General features: G+C 39.4%; 1 protein-coding gene across 5 annotated transcripts in view; it reads left to right on the forward strand.

Moving 5' to 3' along the window:
• The first annotated feature begins 3,305 nt into the window (after positions 1-3,305).
• COMMD10 (COMM domain containing 10) overlaps positions 3,306-12,013 on the forward strand; it is a 183,549-nt gene continuing 174,841 nt past the window's right edge. For all 5 annotated transcript variants that reach the window (XM_007497852.3, XM_007497850.3, XM_056803943.1 and 2 more), the window contains exons 1-4: positions 3,306-3,431; positions 5,158-5,248; positions 7,817-7,927; positions 10,311-10,466. In XM_007497852.3, the coding sequence (XP_007497914.2) occupies positions 3,385-3,431; positions 5,158-5,248; positions 7,817-7,927; positions 10,311-10,466 (405 nt within the window). In that variant the 5' untranslated portion in view covers positions 3,306-3,384. The remainder of the gene's footprint in view (positions 3,432-5,157; positions 5,249-7,816; positions 7,928-10,310; positions 10,467-12,013) is intronic.

Genomic DNA, 12,013 nt, shown 5'->3' on the forward strand with positions numbered 1-12,013 from the left:
AACTTTCTTTTGCTTTCTTATTTTAAAAAACGAATCACTGAAGCTCTTCTTTTTCATATCTCATTATAGCTTACCAGTTCTCCCTTTCCTCTAAGTAGAAGCCTTCCCTTTTAACAAATAGAGTCAGGCAAAATGAACAATTAGATGTTTCTGAAAATATATGTCTCATTCTGTACTTCTAGGCCATTATATTGATGCCAAAAAATGGGAAGTATCCACCCGTTTTCTGTGGCCATAACTAGTCACTGTATTGATCAGTTATGAAGTATAGAAATTGTTCATATGGTTCTTACCTCTTCATTCCCTATCAGCTTATTTCACCTTCCTTTTTTTTTTAAACCCTCACCTACCGTCTTGAAGTCAATACTGTGTATTGGCTCCAAAGCAGAAGAGTGGTAAGGGTAGGCAATGGGGGTCAAGTGACTTGCCCAGGGTCACACAGCTGGGAAGTGTCTGAGGCCAGATTTGAACCTAGGACCTCCCATCTCTAGGCCTGGCTCTCAATCCACTGAGCTACCCAGCTGCCCCCTCACCTTCCCTTTATTTATGAATGTGTCATTCATAATTTTTATGACAGTTAATATTCAATTATATTACTCTAACAATGTGCGCAGCCATTCCCAATTGATAGCCCACTTTTTTTTGTTCATTTCAATGTTTATTGCTAACAATAAGAAAGCTCTGCTGTAAATATTTTTGTACATGAGTCTTTTCCTTCTGTCTTTGACCTCTTTATGTATCTAGAGCAGTAATGCTGTGTGTTTAGAGATGCTCAGTTTAGTGACAAGATTTTGTGGCAGTATTGCCACATTATTTAGGAGTTTTTGTTTTTTATTTTTTTGGTTATTACTTCCCAACATGATTCCATCAGTCAGCCTGTCCTCCACTATCTCTCCATAATTGATAATTTCCTCTTCTTGTGTTTACCACTCTGATGTGTATGAGGTGGCACTTCAAGGTATTTTAATTTTCAGCATTGTTTTCAATGCAGTGATTTTTAGTAATACCCCTCTTCATATTTATGCACACATTCCAGTATGAATTATTACAAATGTGGAGAAAATGTTCAACTTTAAAGCTTCAAAACACAAAGCTGTGGACTTTGTATTTTATCTTTATGGCATCCTTTCACTTCTTTATGTAGTGTGTATATATAAAAATGAGTACCATATAGCCCCAAGGTCTTTTTATGTTGGTGTTCTAACCTATTTAATATCTACCCTTTCCCCCACTTTTTTTTAGTTCTCTAGAACCCAGGCAGAATTCGTGAACTAATTCATGCATTATTTCTCATGAAACCTAATTTTGCTTCCCTACATTAGCCTTATTTTGATTATCTAGAGAATTCAGCCTTTTTCTAGAGATAGAGAGAGAACATTTTAAAAGCAGAGACTGTACTTGGCACATAATAGGTACTTAATAAATGCTTGTTTGATTTTTAGGTGTCATTTTGATAAATGATAACAATGTTTCTTTTCCAAATGAAAGACTACAAAATAGCCTTAAGTTAAACCCAATGTCAATGTCTCTATTCTTTTTTTTTTTTTAAACCCTTACCTTTGGTCTTAGAGTCAATACTGTGTATTGTTTTCAAGGCAGAAGATTGGTAAGGGCTAGGCAATAGGAGTTAAGTGACTTGTCCAGGGTCACCCAGCTAGATTTGAATCTAGGCCTGGCTCTCAATTCATTGAGCCACCCATCTATTTTATTCTAAGAAACTGGTGATATAATAATAATTATTTTTTGCTATCCTATCAAGCGACTGTTCTGTGTTTCTCCTTTTCACTGCCCTTACTTATTTTCCTTTTTAAAGGTTTTGTTGATCTCTTTTTCTCCTCCACTTTCCCTCTTCTCACTTTCTTCTTAATCCCTTACAGTCTTGGTTTCTAACCTTATCATTCCACCAAAACTGGGGTCTCCAAAGTTACTAATGATTTCTTAGTTGCTAAATCCAATGAACAGCTTTTTGTTATTCTCCTCGATCTGCAGCCTTTGACACTCATTTAGGTTTTTTGAGACACTGCCCTCTTCTGGTTCTCTTCTACCTATTTGAGTGTCCTGAGCCGCCTTCTCTTATCTCTATACTACTTCACTTGGAGTTCTGATGGACTTAATGAACATCTCTATGCTGATGATATTGAAATGAATTTATCTTGCTCCAACCTCTCTGCAGGCCTCCAGTCTTGAAATCTACAACTGCCTTTTAGAAATCTTGAACTGAATTTCCATCTGACATCTTAAACTCAATATGCCCCAAACAGAACTAATTATCTTTTCCTCTAACCCTTCCCCCTTCTACCTTCCTTGTAACTGTAGAGGACTTCCCCATACACTCAGGCTTCCAGACTCACAACCGAAGAGTCAAACTAGATTCCCTTTTCTCTCACCTCCCCACCCCCCCAAGCTCCCAATCTTTTTGCCAAGACCTGTCGATTTCACCTTTGCAATATCTCTCATACCTGGCCCCTTTTCTCCTCTGATACTGCTTCCTGTATCTTTCAAGGCCACTGGCTTCTTCCAGGAGCAAATAAACACAAAATGCTCTGTTTGGCATTCAAAGCCTATCATCCTCTTGTCTTTACGTAAACCCGACTCCCCAACATATGCTTTTGGATCCTATGACGCTGGTATGCCGCTGATTCCCACAAACAAGCCACTATTTGATCACTTCTGGCATTTTCTCTTCCATGCCTAGAACTCTCTTCCTCCTCCCCTCCAACTACTGACCTCTCTGGCTCCTTTGAAGTCCTAATTATAATCCCACCTTTCCCAGAAGCTTTCCCCCCATTAATGCCACCTATTCTGTATATATTTTCCTGCATGTTGTCTTCCTGCCAGATTGTCGGGTTCCTGAAGAGAGGACCCGTCTTTTGCCTCTTTTTGTGTCCCCAGCGCTTAGCACAGTACCTGGCACATAGTAAGTGCTTATTAAATGCTTCTTGACGGCTCTGGCCCGACCCAGCCCTGGGTTCAGGCTCCGAGGCTGAACAGTAATTAGAAATACTCTTCACAGAGGCTTCCCCAAGGCTGAAGTCTATACTCAGATTTTCTCTCTGCCTGGGGTAGAACGGGCTGGACAAGCTCCAGGAATCTCACTACATGGCCTCCAGGTGATGGATTTTTGACCAGAGATAACTTAAATTACCCCCACCCCTTACCCAAAGTCGGAAGGGCTGGAAGAGAGCAGTAGCCAATCGGCTGTTCAAAGCTGAGGCTGTGGACCCGCTTCACAGAGCGCCCCGGAAGAGGGTCAACCAATCCCCGTAGTGCAACTCCCTGCGAAAGGCGGGGATTGGTTCTGCCTGCGTCCAGTTCCTGGCTCTTCATTGGCTAGGAGAGAAGCAGCTGACAGGAGTCGGTGGCCAAGCAGCGGAGTGGAAGAGGATGGCTTTCCCCGCCGGGACCCAGTTGATTCTCCCCGAGACTCCCAGGTAGTCTGGGCGCCGGTGCGCTCCCGCTAGCTCCGGGAGCCTGGGGGACAAAGAAGAGCCGGAGAGGGAGGGAGCGGTTGTGGTGAGGTTGAGGAGAGGCCGGGGCCTGTGCGATCTCTGCCAATTTCCATTACTACCCCAGGGGCGCCTCCCAGAGGGCGTCAGGCTGGGGACGAGGGGGCAGGGCAGCTGCCTCGGGCACGGCTTGTGGTAGGGAATGGAGGAAAGAGCCTGAGGTGGACATGTGCTGCCCCCTGTAAGGTCTGGAGGAGGTGAGAAGATTGTGCCCTGAAATGGCAGACTTCCTCGGCTGCTCCTCTGGCATTCCCACGCTTCTCACCACACCTCCTCTCCTGACACACACACCAACCCCCCACTTTTCGTAGCTTCTTGTACCTCTTCTACTTTGATGAACGAATGAATTAAAAAACCCTTTATGAAGTGCTTACCATGGGCTAGTGTTATGCTTGGAGTCTGCTTGGTGGTGCAGTGAATAACGTGCTGGAACTGAGTTTGAATTCTGCCTGATACTACTGTGGGACCTGGGACGAGTCACCTAACCTTTCTGCTCATCTCATCAGCAATAGAACCTACTTAAGCAGATTTGTTGTGAGGATTAAATGAGATATTTGTGAAACATTTAACATAGTGCCTGGCACGTAGTAGGTGCTCTATAAATGCTAGTTGCTATTATTGGCTAGTTATTCCGGGAAACTCTGTGCCTTAGTATAGTCCATGATCACGTTAGATTTGGAGAACTGATTCATCACATTAATTCAGTTATCTTGTAGCTCACCGATACCCCATCTCTTTTTCAGAAGACCCCACTGCCTGACCATCCCTCCCTTATCTTTGAGATTGACTTGTTTGTGCTCAACTAGGAGGTTTTAGATTGAACTCTATTGGACCTCATCTCACTAGATTCAGCCCAATGCTCTCCTAGGATCAAATGAATTTATATATGTATATATCAATTTTGTATAACTTAAATACTATCTAAGTGTAGCTAACATTATTGTGATTATTATTATTGGCACTTGGGATACAGTACAGCCACAGTCTCTCCCTCAAGGAGCTTAACATTCAAATAGGCTGAAAGCCCTTTAAGCATCCTAAGGGCAAAGACTATAGACAACATTCCCCTCCCCCCTCCCTTTTTTTTTTTGGGGGGGGCTATTGCTGCATCATGAACAGTGACTTCACGTATTGATCTCTTTATCCACCATCACTTCAAAATCCCTAACTATGGCTGGAGCAGGCTTGAAACGCCTGGAAATGCTTCATAACCACCTGATTGATTTTCTCAATGTCCTTCAGCATTGGATTCTTTAATGCTTTCCCCTGTGGATTATAATCTTTTTATCAGAAAGTTTTGTGCTGCCGCCAATCACGTTGTGTTGCATTGTTACCAGACTCCTGGCCCATACGTTTATGGCCTTCCCTAGGCAAAGGTAATCCAAAGAAAAAAGAGATTTTGCCTAGAAAGCCCTTGAAGTAGGAATGCTTTTATAATGTTTCTTTAATATTGTGCTATCTTTAAAAGAACATTCAGAAATTTAAAAACAGGTCACAAAACGAATATAATAAGTAGCCAACTAATATTAGTAACAAATATATTAGTTATTAGCTATTACTAATTAGCCACTACTAATTAGTAATAAGAGTAACTAATATTTTAAGGCTTTAAATGTTTTTAATTAACTTTTTTGTTTTTAAATATACGTAGCATGAAAAAAGCAGTGTCTCTCGTTAATGCAGTAGATACTGGAAGATTTCCTCGATTGCTCACTCGAATTCTTCAGAAACTACACTTAAAGGTTTGTATGTTTGCTTTTGTCTAAATTGTAACATTCTCTTCTACTGCATTTTGGCTGATATTTTAAATTCAATGACTTTTTTTTTTAACACCCTCCCCCCACCTTCCGTCTTGGAATCAATACTGTGTATTGGTTCCAAGGCAGAAGAGTGCAAAGGGCTGGGCAATGGGGATCAAGTGACTTACCCAGGGTCACACAGCTGGGAAGTGTGAGGTCACATTTGAACCCAGAACCTCCCATCTCTAGGCCTGACTCTCAATCCACAGAGCTACCCAGTTGCCCCCAAATTCAATGACTTTTAAAATATAGTGGTGTTATTCCTCTGGGTAAAAATAGCAAGGCCTATTTCTTTTTGTGAACCAGTATTTAAAATTCCCATGTATTTTTACTTATTCTCTACTTTTGTTCTGTGGGTGAAATTATTTAACTGGGTGGCATAGAGACTGGAATTTAGGACTTAAGTATTCTCCACAGTAAATTTGCTTTGTCTTGATAGAAAAATATTACTACTAAATATAAATCATTATTATATAGCCCTTTGTGATTTGTAAGTATAATCATATAAATCCTTGTTTCTTTAGCTCCTTTCTTTTAAACCCTTGTCTTTTATCTTAGAACCAATATTGCTTCTAAGGCAGAAGAGTGCTAAGGACTAGGCAGTTGAGGTTAAGTGACTTGTCTAGGGTCATCCAGCTGGGAAGTATCTGTTCTTTAGCTCATTTTACAAACATGCTCAGGGGCTTTTCTTGCATTTTTTGTTTTTGTTTTTATTGTTACCACTTATTTATTAAATATAATGTATTTTATATCTGTATGTAGCATAATACAATATTTGTATTTATTATTTTTAAAAATATTTTTAATATTTGTATTTTTATATTTATATATAATGTATATTATATATAAAATATAATATTTTTTAATATTTTTAAAATATTTGTATATCTGTATGTAGCATAGTGATAATATTTATGATTTGTTATAAACATGTATCATAATTATGCTTATCCCAAAAGCCCAAATTCTCAAATTAGCAATGTCCAAAAATCTGTCTCACTCTTTTTTGCCCCCTCCTCCCTCCCAGGTAGGTAATATAATATAGGGCAGGTACTATGATACAAGCTATATCTATCTATCTACCTACCTATCTATCCATTCATCCATCCATCCATCCATCCATCCATCCATCCATCTATCTATCTATCTATCTATCTATCTATCTATCTATCTAGATATAGATATATACACATAAATAGATAAAATCACATAATACATATTTCTCTGATTTTTTTCCAATTACATGTAAAAAACTGAGCCTATGGGGGCTGCTAGGTGGCTCAGTGGATTGAGAGCCAGGCCTAGAGATAGGAGGTTCTAGGTTCAAATGTGGCCTCAGAAACATCCTAGCTGTGTGACCCTGGGCAAGTCACTTGACCCCCATTGCCTAGCCTTTACTGCTCTTCTGTCTTGGAACCGATACATAGTATTGATTCTAAGATGGAAGGTGAGGGTTTAAAAAAAAAAACAACCAAACTAAGCCTATGAACTTTATTATTTTTTTCATTTTTATTTTTAAATTTTATGTTGTTTTCAGTTCCAGGTTCTTTCTCTTCCTCAACCCCTCCCCCCCATTTTGAGAAGGCAAGAAATATAATCCATTATACATATGAAGTCATGTAAAACATTTCAAAATTATCCATGTTTCAAAAAAAGGAAAATATAACTCAATCAGTACCTCCAGTTTGGGATGATTCGTTTTCTAACTGGAGCTGGATAGCTGTTTGCATCATGTGCCCGTTGGCGCTGTGGTGGGTTATTGTATTGATCGGGGGGTTACCAAGCCTGTCACGGGTGATTATCTTTGCAGGATTGCTGTGGAGATTCGCTTCAGGATTCAGCTCCTTTTCTGTACCTTCCTCCTTTACCCCATCTCTTCAGTTGAAGCAGGCGAATGGTCCCAATCATTTTACTTTAGTATACATTGTTGTGTGTAACTTCTTATTTAATAGAGTAACACAATTACTGTTTTGTATTTTAAATGGGATTCATATTGACATGGCGCATGTAGAAGCTAACTTGTTTTAGAGCCACCACTTACCAGCTGTGTGACCCTGGGCACGTCTTTATAGGACCTCTTGTGTCTCAGTTTCCTTTTCTGCACAATCAGCTTTTATTGGCGTATTTTTGACTGCAGTAACTTGGGCCTTTTTCCGTTAGGGAATGTGGTCTTCAGAGCAGGGGGATTCTTTTGTAAAGGCCACAACAAACAGGAGTACATTGTTCCCGACTGTCTTAGTGTAACTATATGCGCTAGACTAACCAAGATGTATTAACGACTACGTGCACATCCCAGAACTTCAGACTGTAGATTATTAATGGGAATTGCGAGCTAGAGCAGGACTACAAAACGTTCTCGGTATTGATCTCCACCGTCTTGGAGTCACCTTTTCTTCCTAGTGTGCACCTTCTTTCTGAAAGGCTTTCGTATCAAATAGATGGGTCTTGGGAAGGCTGGAGACTCAGGTTTTTGATGGAATGCTAACAAATTGCTATACATGTATGTTGCAGACTGAGAACAGTTTCAGTGAAGAGGAAGAAGAAAAACTGCAAGTTGCCTTTTCACTAGAGAAACAAGATCTTCACCTGGTTCTTGAAACAATATCATTTATTTTGGAGCAGGTACTTTCATTGTCCAAAGCTGTTTACAAAATATAGGACTTGGTAACGCAAGCTATAATTGATGATATTTGTATTAAAACTTGCATTTGCAAGGACTATCATATGAAGGCACCTGGGGACCTGCCTTACACAAATGGAGCCCCTGTCCCCGGCTCAAGTTATTTTGTGGATCCAAATCCACTGGAAGTCAGAGTTTGCAAGCCCTGCTAATGTATTTACTTTTCCTATAATAAGCCCACTTTCACAGTTAGTTTAAAGTAAAGGAATTTAATGAAACAACATCAAAAAACATTTCAGTTGGATAGATTGCCTTGTAAATCTAGGGTTTTCCTACAAGTAGCGTGGTTATTTAGAGGGATCAAGTACGCATGGCACATTTATAGGGAATATGTGTGAACAGAATACATATGGGACAGAGGAATGGGCTCTGCTTTTGGATTCAGAGAACCTGAGTTCAAATTCTGCCTCTGATGCTTACTACCTGTGTAACCATGGATTGGTCATTTAATCTCTCTTGGAGGGGGAAGCTAGTCCTAGAGCTGGGAAGACCTGAGTTCAAATCTGGATTCAGATACTCCCCAGCTGTGTGGCCCCAGGCACGTCACTTAAACTTAATTGCCTAGACCTTACTGCTCTTCTTTCTTAGAACTTATGCTAAGACAAAAGATAAGGATTTGAAAAAAAAATCTCTTTTGGCCAGTTTCCTCATAGGGATAAAACTTAAAGCTTCAGCCAGGATCTTCTGTTGTGATGGCTGTCCCGGATCTCTCTCTTTTCACAGCTAGAGCTCATTTCTCCTTTTTCTTTCCCCCTTTTCCTGCTTTACCTAGTGATGCTGATGCTTTCCGTCTCAGATCATGAAGTCTTGGGCAGCTCTGACCTTATTGCTGCTGCTGCTAAAATATTGAGACCCCACTGCTTCTCCGTCTGCCTCCTCCAGACTGTGTTTCTTTAAGGCCACGTGCCACCCTTTAGCTGAAAGCCTGAGTCAGTCCTAGATCATTTTTCAAGGCTGATAGGGAAACACGGGTCTCTGGAATGCTTGTTCCTTTGAACTAAAAATCCCAACATACCAATCAATTCTCAAACCCTTTTTATATGGCGATGAGGACTGAAGCTCAGGAAGCTGAAGTGACTTATTTTGCATAGATAGTTCAGGACAAAGTTGGAATCTAGGCCTTCCTACTCCAAACCAAAGACTTCTCCTAATACCATGCTGTTTTCTCTCGGGATGGACATTGCCACGATCCCCTTTGTCTTGGAATGAACTTTAATTTGATTCAGAAGAAAAGGTAAGGTAAGGACCCAAAGTCTTTGTTTTCTGCCCACCCAGCCTGTATTACACCTTTCACTAGAAATACAGTAGCAAAACCCTCGGTGTTCTATTTGGCTAGTTTGTCTCTCTCCCGGAGAAGTTGATATAAGTGAGGATTTAAGTGAAGGAAACATTTATTTATCTTAATGTTTATCCATAGTATAGTGTAGGATTTTTTTAAGTTGGGTTGCTTTTCATATTGTTGAAAACAAAGCTAATTACAGTTATTTTAAGATTATTCAGTCAAATATATGAAGATTTTTTTTTTGACTTTGAAAGATCAGAAAGTGATAAGTCAAGGCGAGAAGGTTATTTATTTGAATCTATTGTTTTGAGTATTAAAATTTGGAAAAGTAACAAAGAAGTAATTTAGAGATTTTTTCCAATAGGAAGATAAAGTAAAACTTAAGGAAAAGGACAACTAAAATAAAAACTCTTGAATTTTTGCTTATATGACCTTTCTGAACCTCCCTCCTACCAAGCCCCTCAAAACCCCCCTAACATGTAGTCTCTCTTTTTTTCCTGCCTTTAAGATCTGGTTCATATTCTACCTCCTTTGTGACACCTTCCCCAAATATTTAACTTCTACAAATCTTTCTCCCACCTAGACTCCTATCGTACTTGTTGTTAGTAATTGTATAGTTCCCCCTTTCTTTGTTTTCTATATTTTAGTTTTGCTTTCTAGCCTTTTGCTTCCTCGTACTTGATTGATTTAAATGGTTAGTGGAATAGGCTCACTAGTAAGGAAAAGTAAATTTATGCAGCTAAAGACAAATAGGAGCGAATACAACTATCTAATATATTTAGGACATACAAATCCTTAGGCACAAATAACATTTTTATCTTCATTAGTCCATACGTAAAGCAACTTTCTTCCCGACCTGAAGCTCTGTAAAGTGTTCTTTAGAAGGATTTAGTTTAATAGCAATATGAAATATTAATTAAAAAAAACAAAAGCCAGAAAAGTGGCTTGGGGTTAACAGACATAATACTACTAAGTTCGTCTAATGTTTAAATGTATTGAAATGTACATGGCATCATATGTATATATTTTCTTCTGTTTCACAGGCTGTTTATCACAATGCGAAACCAGTAGTCCTGCAGCAACAATTAGAGAACGTTCATCTCAGTCAAGACAAAGCTGAAGCATTTGCCAATGCTTGGGCTAGTATGGGTCAAGAGACCGTCGAAAAGTTCCGACAGAGGATCTTGGCTCCCCAAAAGGTAGTATTATTCACTTGACTTCATCTTGTCTGACATTTCTAGAGAGAGCAAGTTTACAGAAGTAATATAGAGTGTTGTAGAAATGGCACTGACTTGGAGAGACTTGACAGGCTGGATTTTTCCCATTGGTAAAATAAGGGAGTTAGATGAGGTGACCACCAGGGCTCCTTCCATCTTTATGCTCTAGATCCTGTGATTCAGATTATCAGTGAATTGTGCTTAAAAGTGAATGATAAATTCTGAAGTTGTGTATTTATACTTAGGTGAGAGGAAAAATAATGTACTGCCTTTGTTCTTTGTGTGAGTGAAAAATCAAATCAATTTCCATAGTTATTGCTTTACTTACTTTATAACTAAGACTTGTCTGATAAAATATGTTACCGTAGTTGGAAAAAATTGGAATGGAAACATTTTCCTTCAGCAAATAATGAATGGAACCTTTAGGAGTAAGAAACCTAGCTTAAATAAAACTACCGTCTTCTTTAATGTCCTTTTGGTTATCCTAAAGGGACGTATTTAGAGCAATTTGGAGGATGCATTTTATGAATAATGACTAAAAGATAAATGAAAGATGTAGATACATACTGTTCTTATTAAGATTCATATTACAAGGCTGATTAGTTTTGTATAATTTTGAGACTAGAGCCCAATATATCCTTCTAATGGTTTATCTTTTTGTTCCAAATAGAATATAACTCATGTAAACTGTCATCGAGGTGAAATAACTTTTCTTTCTTTACCAATATTAAGTATTGGTTCCAAGGCAGAAGAGTGGTAAGGAAGAGGCAATTGGCTTTTAAGTGGCTTGCCCAGGGTCACACAGCTAGGAAGTGTCTGAGGTCAGATTTGAACCTAGGACCTCCCGTCTCCAGGCCATCTCACTGACTTTTCAATCGCATCAAAATTGTTTCTTTTTTTAAACTAGTTCTTGTTAAGTTAAAATTTAAACGACTCTCTGCATAGTTTGCTCTGTCTCATGTATCCCCACATACATATGTGCATTATATTAGAGTATGTGTAAGTGGAACACTTAGCTTGAGAGGAACATGATTTCAAACCTTTTGCAAGAGGCCTTCCCTGGCTCCTCTGCTTCTTGTGCCATCCCTTGTGAAAGTACCTTCAACTTCCACTGGGCATCTTGTATGGGTCGTTTTATGGGTGTTTTCTCTCCCATTAGAGCATGAGCTCCCTGAGAGCAGGGGCCATATTTTTGATCTTTCTTTTTATCCCTTACATCTAGCCTAGTGCCTGGCTCATAGTAAGTGCTTGATAAATGCTAGTTGACTGACTAAATGCTTCATTTAAAAATTACATGTGAAGTATGCAGTATATGTTTACTTTGCTTTCATGTAAATGACACGCTTCCTCCTTCTAAGGAGGTTACCCCTGTGTGTGCTCTTTGCTCTTTAGGATGGAAGCTCCTAGAGTTGTGGGACGCTCTTCCTTTTTGCTTCTTTTTGGGTCCCCAGCTCTTAGCAGAGCCCTGGTAGGAAGTAAATGCTTAATGAGTGCCTGTTACCATCCTGAGTAAAGCAGGGGAGCCATGT

Source organism: Monodelphis domestica, chromosome 7 (genome assembly GCF_027887165.1).
Source record: "Monodelphis domestica isolate mMonDom1 chromosome 7, mMonDom1.pri, whole genome shotgun sequence".
NCBI classification, from domain to species: domain Eukaryota; kingdom Metazoa; phylum Chordata; class Mammalia; order Didelphimorphia; family Didelphidae; genus Monodelphis; species Monodelphis domestica.